A 12,465-nucleotide genomic window follows, 5' to 3' on the forward strand; every position below is an offset into this window, starting at 1 on the left:
ATAATGAGGCTTAATCATGATGGATCTTGCTGCTCCTTAGGAGGCTCTGAGACCTTTCAGGACAAGGTGAACTTTTTCCAGAGAGAGCTTCGGCAGGTACACATGAAAAGACCACATTCCAAAGTCACCCTGAAGGTCAGCAGACATGCCTTGTTGGAATCGGTGCGTAAAGTTTCATCCCTGTCAAAAGTTTCCAACTAGAAACCTCTGTGATATTTGGTTATATTCTGCAGGTTATCTTTTTTATGAAACCCACATCTCTCTCTCCTTTAAACGTATTAAAGATGGTGTTCTATGCATTTGATTGTACTGCATTTGGGGCAGATTTGTTGGAGGTATGTTATCGAAAGGAGAGACTAGTTGACACTTTGGCTTTAAGATCAGACTGAACTAGCTCCTGAACAATTTCATGGAACTCTTACTAGGCTGAACTAATCAGATTGCTTCCCTCCTCTTTGCCTTCATTATGTCATCTGTAAATAAGAAAAGATGCAGACAGATGACTATTTAACTTAAAAGCATTAAGGGCAGGTGTTAAGTTGTTGTTATAGAAGAAAGTTCCTGTTATTGAATCCCAGGAATAGAAGAGCTCTTGTGGGATTAAAAGGAAAATTTTTGTTGTCACTCTGGCCTGATGGAAAAGGAACGCCTGATGTGTGTCTGACTCCACTACATAGACACTGGCATAGTTCTTACGTTCCTTGAGAATGAGAAGGCCTTGGTCCCTGTCCAGAAAGTGTTTGTGATATTTAGCTCTGGTAGGTGCTGCTGGAAACCCCTTTTCTCAGCCACATTCTCCTTGTGGCATGGCTTCCTGTTCTGAACCTAGCCTTGTGGCTAAAAATGTCTAGTGGATAGACTGTACTTTACTGAAAACCAAGACTCCTTGGTTCTCTTGCTGACAGCTTACTGATCTGAGCCATTGTTACTTTTTTATTTAAGAGTTTTCTCATTAATAAAATGAGGATTATTAAAAAAAAGAAGTTTCAACTTTCCAGTAAGGCAATGGTATAAATATGAATTAGATTTTTTTTTAATTTTAGATTTCTTCTGGAGATATTTACATTTTAAATATAAGATGGTGGGCTTCCCTGGTGGCGCAGTGGTCAAGAGTCTGCCTGCCGATGCAGGGGACATGGGTTTGTGCCCCAGTCCGGGAAGATCCCACATGCCGCGGAGCGGCTGGGCCTGTGAGCCATGGCCGCTGAGCCTGCGCATCCGGAGCCTGTGCTCCGCAACGGGAGAGGCCACAACTGTGAGAGACCCACGTACTGCAAAAAATAAAAAATAAAAAATAAAAAAATAAATATAAGATGGTAGTATTAAAGCTTATTTATGAGTAATATATTGCCTCCAGGTACTTGTGGTTATTACATGGACAATGGCAATGTTCTTGTGTTTTTGTCTTTAACACCCAAGAGAGACTGGCCAGTGTTCTGACAGTTTCCTTTCTTTTTCTTTCACTGCTTTTCAGTCTCTGAAAGCCACTCGGAATTTCTCCATCTCAGATTGGAGCAAGAACTTTGAAGTGGTTTTTCAGGACGAAGAAGGTCAGTTTTGAAATTTCATATTCATCTTTTTTAACTCTCCTTCCCACTCCTCCTTGTCTCCTTACCCCGCATCCACAAAAACAAAAACAACCCCCCTACACATACTCGCCACCCCTGCCCCAGCTTCTTTTTCCCTGGGAAAAAGAAGTCATGAGTCAAGACAAAAAGGGTGGCGTTTAATGGCTAATAGCGTGGTAGACCTTGTAAAGCACATACATACAGGGACTTGGAGGGAGAGTTTGAAGCAGAAGGGTAAAGTAACCTTTGTAGAGAAATGTCAGTTTCCTAGGCTCTCTGATCTGTATCCCCACACTAGGAGGCATTAGCTTAGTGATCAGAATACCTTTAATCCTACAGAAAGAGGGGATTTCAATAAAAGTCCATAGCTGAGGTGGGATGGAATGGGGGACACCAGGGTGGTGGAATGCAGGAAGTAAGGATCGGAGAGTATAAAATGATGAATAAATGAACAAAAGTGATAAGAGGTGGTAGGCCAGAGTCACTTTTTATTTTTATTATACTTTCAGCTCTGGACTGGGGAGGGCCTCGCCGGGAATGGTTTGAGCTAATCTGCAAAGCACTATTTGACACCACCAATCAGCTCTTCACCCGATTCAGTGACACCAACCAGGCATTAGTGAGTCTGTGACTTCCGCGTGGGTGGGAGGAAAATGTGGATTGTGTTATAATGAAGAGACTAATAAGAGTTTGAACTAATCAGATTGCCTCCCTCCTCTTTGCCTTCATTATTTCATCTGAAAAATAAGAGAAAATGCAGACAGATGAATATATAACTTAAAAGCATTATAATACAGTGGCTATTCTACTCCTTAGTGTTTTAATAATTAAGCCACTTTTCTCAAAACATACCTGAGGGCTTCCCTGGTGGCGCAGTGGTTGAGAGTCCGCCTGCTGATGCAGGGGACACGGGTTCATGCCCTGGTCTGGGAAGATCCCACATGCCGTGGAGTGGCTGGGCCTGTGAGCCATGGCCGCTGAGCCTGCGCGTCCGGAGCCTGTGCTCCACAACGGGAGAGGCCACAGCAGTGAGAGGCCCGCGTACCACAAAAAAAAATAAAAATAAAAAAACATACCTGAAGCAACTGAACTCTGTATAAGATCTCTCTCTTTTTTTTAAATTTATTTATTTATTTATTTTTGGCTGTGTTGGGTCTTCGTTGCTGTGCACGGGCTTTTCTGTAGTTGTGGAGAGCGGGGGCTACTCTTCGTTGCGGTGCACGGGCTTCTCATTGCGGTGGCTTCTCTTGTTGCGGAGCACGGGCTCTAGGAGTGTGGGCTTCAGTAGTTGTGGCTCACAGGCTCTACAGTCATTGTGGGGCATGGGCTTAGTTGCTTCACGGCATGTGGGATCTTCCTGGACCAGGTCTTGAGCCATGTCTCCTGCATTGGCAGGTGGATTCTTAACCACTGTGCCACCAGGGAAGCCCCTGTACGAGATCTTTGACTAGGTGGAGTAGAGAAGTAGACTTTGGCTGAAAGAATTTCTGGTTTAGGGAAAAGGCATTATATCATCCAGTGATTAACTTCCGTTTGCAGCCAGGGACCATGAAATAAATATAAGATTCTTCAATTTAACATAAGTCTATCTTCGCCCTTTATCCTCCAATCACTTTTTTTTGAAAAAAATAAATTTATTTATTTTTGGCTGTGCTGGGTCTTCGTTGCTGCGCGTGGGCTTTCTCTAGTTGCGGTGAGTGGGGGCTACTCTTTGTTGCAGTGCGCAAGCTTCTCATTGCAGTGGCTTCTCTTGTTGTGGAGCATGGGCTCTAGGCATGCGGGCTTCAGTAGTTGTGGCACACATGCTCAGTAGTTGTGGCTCGCAGGCTCTAGAGTGCAGACTCAGTAGTTGTGACGCACGGGCTCAGGTGCTCCGCGGCATGTGGGATCTTCCCAGACTAGGGCTCGAACCCATGTCCCCTGCATTGGCAGGCGGATTCCCAACCACTGTGCCACCAGGGAAGCCCCATCCAATCACTTTGAATTACTCAGTGGTGGCTACCAAACAACTAATGCCATTTGGATGGGCTCTTTGATCTTAATACTGAAATTTTTGCTCCCTTGGGATAGAGTTGGGGAGGGAGGATCTTCACAGAACTAGGCTTGAAGAAAAATGGCCCAGGGCCTTTTAATCTTTCTCTTTGACAGGTGCATCCCAACCCTAATCGCCCCGCTCATCTGCGCCTAAAGATGTATGAGTTTGCAGGGCGCCTGGTGGGCAAGTGTCTCTATGAGTCCTCTCTAGGAGGAGCCTACAAGCAGTTGGTCCGAGCTCGCTTCACCCGTTCTTTCTTGGCCCAAATCATAGGACTGCGTATGCATTACAAGGTAACTCTTAGGTGTGCATTTTCTACTAAGGCCCCTGGCCATTAACTCTGGAATCTCTCCACCCTCAGCTTATTATTTTAAGTTTGAATGGGTAAGTGGTTCCAGGCAGTTACAAATTTCGTTTCTGGGTAAGAGTAGTCATGTTCTGTTCTGTGTCTTTCTGTCTCCTCAGTACTTTGAAACAGATGACCCAGAATTCTACAAATCTAAAGTTTGTTTCATCCTCAACAATGACATGAGTGAGATGGAGCTGGTCTTTGCAGAAGAGAAATATAACAAATCAGGTCAATTGGATAAGGTGAGAGAGAACGGAAGCCTGTGGGTCCCATTTCCCACCCTTCTGTAGAGCAGGGCTCTCTAGTATAACTTTCTGCAATGATGGAAGTTCTCTGTTTGTGCTTTTGAGCACCCAGAATGTGGCTGGTATGACCAAATAACTGAATTTCTAAATAACCACATGTGACTAGTGACAACCATATTGGAGAGCATAGCTTTGGGGCACTGCATCCCACACTGTATGGTCTTGGCCTATTTAAGTGGAGCCAAAGGCACGTATACCCATCCATCCCACCCATTCCTACTTTCCAGTAGAGAAAGAACTAAGTGATAGTGAAGTGTCACTGCACAAGCAGCTTTGGAAGGGATGACAGTGTCTTTCTTAACATTAGGGGCAGGGAGGTAGATGACTCCTTTTTTTTTTTTTTTTTTTTTTAGATGACTCCTATTTTAACACTGTGCGTATATATTTTTAAACTTTTTACTAGAAAATTAATGGCCGAAAGTATTTGTGATGCAAGTGTGGTTTTGTTTACATCCTGGGGTTAAATAATATCAAATGGTAACGATGAAGCTAAAGTTGCAGTTATAAATAATTGAAAGCAAAATAGCGATGACTGAAAATTTGTGATCACTGGTAGCACTGAACTGATAATCAGATACCTTTGGGAGCACTGTGGGGATCCCAGCTGATGGCCTTTGCACGTGCGTGGGCGGAGCCTGTCTTCCTGACCCAGCACTGCAAGATGTCTAGAGTCATTGGAGTACTGAATTAGGGTCCACAGGCCTAGGGGAGTACTGATTTTAAATGGATTTAATATGAATACTAAATCTTAGTAATTTACTACTTAGGCTACTAGTTAGAAATGCTTACACACATAAAATAAAAATATCCAGAATTGTGCACAGTAACAGAAAAAAAGTCTTACATGTTTAGATCCATTGAGAATCCTTGTTCTGGAGCAAAGTTCCGTCCCTACCGTGCTGTCGTCAGGACCTTAAAGTCTGATCTTGTAACTAAATGGAGGCCTTTACTGCTCACCTATGAAGATAACCATGGTCATTGTACACAGGTTTTTCTGGGGTTGTGGCATTAAACTGTGCTTCAGGGCTTCCTCAAAGCTCCCTTAGGAGTTATTTATTGGAAGGAGTGTGCCAATTCTATTTGAGAATCATGCAGTTCAGCTTTTTCTTTGCAGATAGAAAAATCGGGAGCCCAAATATCTAAGTGACTGAAATCCTGTAGCAAGTTAGTCTCCAAGTATCAAGCCATGGCTTTTTCCATTGACTCACGTTGGAAGTAGAAGAATGTAGGGAACATCTATGCCCATCTTAGAATTTTTGAGACCTGAGACGACTTCTTCACTACTTACATAGTTTTATTTATTCTCAATTGGCTCAGGGGGTTAAGAGAAGAGGTCAGTAATGGTTCAATTTTGGATCATAGAAATGTTAAAATGTTGCTAACAAGGAACCATAATATCTTCCTGTTGCATCACCACTGTTTGACCAGGTCAGAGGAGACTTACTGAGAGACCCACTTCAGAAACAGTAGCGAGGAGAATATATAGCAATAGCGGTAGGAAACCTTAAGCTTAGTAACTAAATAAAACCAAGTGTGTTGAAAACCTGAACGCACAGTAGGAACTTGTGACCATGGTGGAGTTCAATAATGCTGTGTTTGTGGGACATACTGGGCAGATGTCATCTTATAAACTCCAATCTACATCCTCTCCCTGTCTTTTGCCTCTTCTTTCAGGTCATAGAACTTATGACAGGTGGAGCTCAAACCCCAGTCACCAACACGAATAAAATCTTCTATTTAAATTTGCTGGCCCAGTATCGGCTGGCCAGTCAAGTGAAAGAGGAAGTGGAACATTTCCTAAAAGGTGGGATCCTGTCTACTCTTGGCTTTGAGGTGAAAATACTTGTATCCATGGTGTGGATATGGCTTTAACTTGGCTACTTTGTTTCAGGCCTGAATGAGTTGGTCCCTGAGAACCTTTTGGCTATTTTTGATGAGAATGAGCTTGAGGTAAGTGCTTACAATTGACACCCCCTATTCTTGGCTTGCTTTTTATTATGCCCACAGGAACTGGATTACTGCACCTTCTGTTATGAGATGCAGTAGGAAAGCCCTTTAAGTGTTGGTTTTACTTTTGTCACTCTTCCATGCATGGACCCTTTCTCCAGCTTTAAAAAAATTTGAATGTGAAAATTAGGAATCAGCAAATTACTAATTATGAATAGTAATAGTTAATATTTATTCATCAAATATTATTGATAATGGTCAAGTAGTAAAGAATGTTGGTATCCTATACAGTCTTTGTAAATTCTGTGACCTTTAAAGTTGATTTAAGGGAATAATAGAATTTATTTGTTCAGACTGTTTATTGAATGTCTTCTGTATGCCATGTGCTTTTGAAGAACTGGGGAGCTAGGAATGAATAAGACCAAGTCCCTGTCCTCATAGAGCTACATTCTAGTGAAGGAAACAAACCAAAAGATGTGATGCATTTCACAGCTTTGTGTTACAACACTATATAGTTAATATATTCTTATTTTAGATCCTGTAACACCCAAAATGTGGCTATAAGATGGTAAATACCTTGCTATAATTAGCAAAATTGAAGTTCCATGAACTTCAGGTATAGACAAAAAATAAAACCAGTTTGCTCTTACCTGCTGCTCACAGATGATACACACAATGCAGGTTACTAGCTTTAGCTTTAACTTCCCGTAGCCTTTGTGAGGGGCATGTTTCTGTAAACTATTTCCTGTAGGGAAGAAGTTCTTCTTTAAAAATGGGGAAACAAAAAGTAGTTTCAAGTAGTCTTGCACAGTTTTTATCCTTATTAATTGAATTGGCTTCGAAACAAGAATCAAAGTCTCATGCAATTTTCAACATGTTTTATACCTTTAGATATGAAATCTGAATAATGAACTCTCCATCTCTCAGCCTGAAGTTTCTGACAGACCTGTCACCTCTTGCTGTCATTTTCTGGGCTGAGGAACAGCTTCTGGTGTAATTTGTTTTATCCTGAAGCAAAGCATTTGTAACAATTCATAAAGTGCATAGGAGGGAGGACACAGTCTCTTAACGGTTGTTGCCCATCCTGCTCTTAGTTACTCATTAGCTTAGCAAGTTCTTTTTGAAGGAGCCAAGCTTCTCAGGCTTAATTTGGGCTTTTCTTTTCTTTGATTAGGTTGTTTCATTCTTTATAGCTATTGGATGAATACTTAGAGTCTGCTAAGTAACTTGCTGGATCTTGAACCAAATTAGAACATCAACAAGATGTTTAGGGTTCTGATGTCATTAATGTTCTCATTTTTTGGCATTCTTTTTCATTTATCTGACCAAGTAGAGGCAGGGCTGAAGGGACGGTAGTAGAAGTTCAATCCAGAAAAGAAGGATGGATCCTGGGAAAAAGGAAAGGCCATCTAACAAATTCATAAATGCGGCTGGGGTTCTTCATGAAAGGGGAAGGGCCTGCTTTTTCCCCTGGTATTCCCAGGCCACATGCAGAGTGGACAGTCAGTAAATACTTGGTTCCCTTTCTGTCCTCTGTTTCAATTCAAAATAATATATAGCAGCGGTTCTTAATTAGGGGTGCGCATCAGAAGCCCTTGGGAAACTTTTTCAAAATACACAAGCTTGTAACCTGTCCCTAGAGATTCTGATTCAGTAGGTCTGGGGTAAGGCCATAGGCAACTGTCTATCTATCTTTTTTTTTTTTTTTTTTTAAGCTGTGTGATTTTTACCACACTGGTTAGGAACCATTGGCCTATTATAATGGATTTTCCTGAAGCATTCTGGCATTCTGACCTCACCTTATGTCTCTTTCTTGGTGTTTTCCGTATTCCACATTTTGCATGTTAACATACTTTGACCTTATGGTGGGACTTTGCCCCTCTGACTATCCTCGTAACACCTGACTATTCTGCAGCTGCTGATGTGTGGGACTGGGGACATCAGTGTGTCCGACTTCAAAGCCCATGCGGTGGTCGTTGGTGGCTCATGGCATTTCAGAGAAAAGGTAAGTGGGCCAAATTTCTTTTAGTCGAATTTGTGCTGTCTTGTAAGGAAATAGTTTCAGAAGGAAAAAGTCAAGTAGTCGGAGAAGCAGACATATCAACTGGGATATATGTGGGAAAGTGATATATGTGGGAAAGGCAGGTGGTCATCCAGGCAGACGGGAACCCTGGTCCCTAAGGGCTGTCACGCTACTGCCACAGAGGCAGTACGTTGGAAAGGCAGACAAATAGAACCAAGTAATCAGCGACTACCCTCCTGACCGTGTAACAATATCAATTCCTTTTAAAGAGGTTGTCGACTCTAGCCGTTCCTACCTGCATGCAGTAACTGGGGCCCACCCCCACTTCAGGATATCCTGTTCCTTCCCCAGGGGTCAAATCCTAAGCTGCACATAGGTGTGACCCCAGCCCTGTGCTCTCCCTGCCAGGTCATGAGGTGGTTTTGGACCGTGGTTTCCAGTTTGACGCAGGAGGAGTTGGCTCGGCTGCTTCAGTTCACAACAGGCTCGTCCCAGCTACCACCTGGAGGCTTTGCCGCCCTCTGTCCCTCATTCCAGATTATTGCCACTCCGACCCATAGCACGCTACCAACTGCACACACGTGGTGGGTATCTGACTGCCTGGTGCGTGCTGTCACGGGGGATTATCTTTCCAGCCCTTGCCAGTGTTTCTGGTGGTGTGAGTTAATCACTTCTCTCCCCTTGGCCTTCCAGTTTCAACCAGCTGTGCCTCCCTACGTATGACTCATATGAAGAGGTGCACAGGATGCTGCAGCTGGCCATCAGTGAGGGCTGCGAGGGCTTCGGCATGCTCTGACCACTCTCTTGCCATCCATTTGGCTCCCGTGCTTTCTGGAGCATCCGGGTGCACGTAACAGACACAACCACTGACCCTAACGTACACAAAACCATCAGCCAGAAGCTGCTGCGTGCTCTCCGTGTCTGGAGTATTCAGTCACCTGCAAGCCTTGTCCTTCCCTCGCCCCTCCTCTCCCATCCCCCCCGCAAGCCACTTTGGCAGGTACATAATCTGAGCAACTCACTCAGTCACGCGAGGAGGGCCATGCTGCTATGCTTGCACTTGGTTCTTAGAAAGCTCTCAGTAGCCGGAGTGGCACTGGACTACCTCTCATGGTGACTGATAGCACAAAAGGATCTTTTCTGTGGTGTCAGAACTGGAAAAGGAGCTTTCCTTGCAAGCGTTTCTGGAAATGATCATTAATCCACAAAGAAGAACTCCCTAATAAGCTTTTTCTTGAGTATAAGCATGTGAGATAGACAGACCTAAGAATGTGAAAGATAGCTGGGCTGTTGCCTCCAGTGCTGAATGTGATTCTCCTTTAGGGTTATGGGGCATGTCTAGGCACGTGGCTGGCTTGAAGACTACTGATGCTTGTCCCTGAGTTTGTTCTTTACACTGAGGTGTGGCTGGGCTCGGCCACTCACCTCCAGCTCATGCGGTCTGCTAAGAGCTGGGGGTTCTTTAGATTTCTATTGAAGAAACTTTTGCAGCAAGAGATTGGGACAGTATGATAGCATGCCACCGATCCCTGGTTCTCTCTTTGCTTGGTGTTCCCTGGCAGCACTAAGGCAAGGGAAAAGGAATCAGTAATTTAATTGCTCCTCAAAGGTCCTTAGGGTCAGGACACAGGGAACACACATAGAGGAGATACATCAGATGATAAGTAAACACCTAGCTGTCCCAGTTACTTCCTGTCACTCCATCAGTTACCAACAAGGGCAGCTAAAGAGGGAGGAAGATAAATTAGGTTCACTGTTGTGTGATGATGGAAGAGAACCTGCAGCTGTTTCTTGGAAGATGACAACCACCTTTTTCATTACGATTTGAATGAAGACGTTTTCAAGACTCAAAATCTCATTGAATTCCCAAATTTCTGTTTCTAAGAAGGCTTTGCTGCAAGCTACCATTCCCAATGGGGCGTTCGACTCTGAAAATATTTACAAGCCATCTTTATTGCCAAAACCAGCAAGTACAAAGAGTCCAGAGATGAGGCAGGACTTGCAGCAATGCCTTGGCCTCCTGGAAGCACGCCTGAGCCCTCCTGTTCCCAGAGATCACGAGGAACAAGCCTTCCTGAGCTGCTACAATTCCTGCCTGACCTCACTCCTTCGCAGTTGTCATTTGTCCTTCTTGGCATGGGTGCTGACCTCACTCATCCTTGGGGTCTAGGATCAAGCATCAGGGCCTCTGTACCCCAGGGTCCTCCATGCCACACGGTCACTGCTGTCCTCAGGGACCAGGACAAGGTGCTGCTGCCTGCCCCGGTGTTTTCCTGTGGGATATGTACAGGCAAGTTTCATCATCCCCCGGGAAACCTGATGCTGCCCCTCGGGCCCGGAGAGGGTTTCCAGCTGGGGGGCACGTGGGTTGGTTCTGCTGTCTTTGGCTGTTGTTTCTCTTCTGGATTCTGCATTCTCCTCTCCAGAGACTCATGCTGGAGCTCAAGTTGATTTTCTTGGTTAGATCTGTCCTTTTAAGCTCTAGTCATAGCACTTTTCAGAGCATCCTGGGTACCATTGCAGCCCAGCTGCATCCTGCAGTGGTCCTTAGCCCCAAGGTCTTTGTTTAACAAAACCCTTTGGTACTGTTGTGGTTTTCTGTTCTTCCCGTTTACCCTCTCTCTCCTAACTATTCAAAAGTATCTTTGCTCGTTAGGCCTTTCCTTTGACCTTTTTTTCTAATCCTGCTTTGGAACTAGCCAGTGTGGAGAGAGGTACACCATGTCGGAGAGAAGGAAGAGTGTCTGTTACTTCTTGAGCAGTTTTCTATTCACGTTTCTTATTTTGGCCAGCTTGTTTTATTTATGCCCTTGTGACCCAGATGCTTGGGGAGCCAGCTAACCTCCTGGCCTTTAGTCTCTTCAAAGGAGACCAGGCACCAAGTGAACACCAAGGAAGATGTCGGCATGTTTCTAGAACTTCAGCAGAAACCAAGCCCTGCTGCTGCAAATTTGTCAGGCCAGACAGAAGGGCCAGACAGTTGCAGCAATAGTGTAAATATTTTGTACAGTAAATAAATGAATGTTTAAAAGGACTAAGGAGCAAGTGACTGCTTTACGTGATGATTCAGGACTTAAATTGGAGGTGGGGAAGGAACATAAAAATTTAGAAATGTTTTTGCATTTCCCCAGTAATGCCTCAGTAGCAGTCAGCTTGGGGTTGAATGTACTCCCGGAGCCCTGGCCTGGCCCAGACTTTCTTGCCCTTTCACCCTTCCCTGATTGCTGTCCATGGTGCCAGGCAGGGCCACAGTGCCTGCTTGCACAGAGAGCCAGTGGCTGGGACACGCAAGTGCTTGTGCTCAGCTCCAGAAGGAGAAACCAGTTTGGCAAAAGTAGAGGATGTCTGTTCTCATCAGTCTTTTAAACATTAATTAGTTGTTGTTTTAAACATAAGAAACTCAGTGTAGAAAATTTGGAAATTAAAAAAAAGTACAAGAAAAAAAGTTACTTGCCATCCAGAGGGAATAACACTTTGGGGATGGCCTTCTTATTTGCATATAATCACACATGTATTTCTCAATGTGCCCTTGACCCTCCCACAAAAGTTTGCATATGGCAAACAAAAACCCTGTTCCTCAAAAGTTTTTGGGTGGCAGGCGGGACCAATTCTTTTCTAACCACAGATAAGCTTGGCAGAAAGACAAGATCAGACCTCTGATTTGAGCCTTGTAGGAAAAGTGTTAGGGACCCTGACTTTCTTGGGGAAGTAATCATGGTGTCTTTGTGCATTGGTTCCCATTCTGGAAAATCAAAACAAAATCCCCTTTATAATTGTTTTTCTTTTTGTTTTGTTTTTTGTCATTTTTTGTTTTTGTTTGTTTTGTTTGGCCATGGTGTATGCCTTGCGGGATCTTAGTTCCCTGAGCAGGGATTGAACCCTGGCCTGGCAGTGAAAGCGCCGAGTCTTAACCACTGGACCGTCAGGGAATTTCTCTGTAATAGTTTTTAAAATACAGATTATTTTTTCTCCCCACCCCCACCTCCCAGACCCAGTGGATTGGAATCTTAACTTGAAAATTACTGCTTTAGAGTGCATTCAAGGTACTCCCACCTCATCAAGCCCCCTTGAATGGTATGAGATGTCTTAAACACACAAAACAAAATTCTGTCCCTCCAACTTTACACTTACAGGTTATTTAACGGTCCTACATCATTTACACATGCTGCTCTTGTGGCTTTGAACGGGTCACTATGAACATTTGTCACTGAGTGATTTCATCCCATCATGCAGTTATT

General features: G+C 44.0%; 1 protein-coding gene across 10 annotated transcripts in view; it reads left to right on the forward strand.

Annotated features, from left to right (window-relative positions):
- Window positions 1–11,261, forward strand: part of AREL1 (apoptosis resistant E3 ubiquitin protein ligase 1) — a 43,702-nt gene extending 32,441 nt beyond the window's left edge. For 9 of the 10 annotated variants that reach the window (XM_019921180.3, XM_019921188.3, XM_019921197.3 and 6 more), the window contains 10 exons: window positions 41–162; window positions 1,475–1,550; window positions 2,078–2,187; window positions 3,717–3,896; window positions 4,069–4,194; window positions 5,932–6,061; window positions 6,149–6,207; window positions 8,120–8,209; window positions 8,636–8,811; window positions 8,921–11,261. In XM_019921180.3, coding sequence (XP_019776739.2) covers window positions 41–162; window positions 1,475–1,550; window positions 2,078–2,187; window positions 3,717–3,896; window positions 4,069–4,194; window positions 5,932–6,061; window positions 6,149–6,207; window positions 8,120–8,209; window positions 8,636–8,811; window positions 8,921–9,023 — 1,172 coding nt within the window. In that variant the 3' untranslated portion in view covers window positions 9,024–11,261. The remainder of the gene's footprint in view (window positions 1–40; window positions 163–1,474; window positions 1,551–2,077; window positions 2,188–3,716; window positions 3,897–4,068; window positions 4,195–5,931; window positions 6,062–6,148; window positions 6,208–8,119; window positions 8,210–8,635; window positions 8,812–8,920) is intronic. The other variant, XM_033850839.2, reaches the window with a different exon arrangement.
- The last annotated feature ends 1,204 nt before the right edge of the window (window positions 11,262–12,465 follow it).

Source organism: Tursiops truncatus, chromosome 2 (assembly GCF_011762595.2).
Source record: "Tursiops truncatus isolate mTurTru1 chromosome 2, mTurTru1.mat.Y, whole genome shotgun sequence".
NCBI classification, from domain to species: domain Eukaryota; kingdom Metazoa; phylum Chordata; class Mammalia; order Artiodactyla; family Delphinidae; genus Tursiops; species Tursiops truncatus.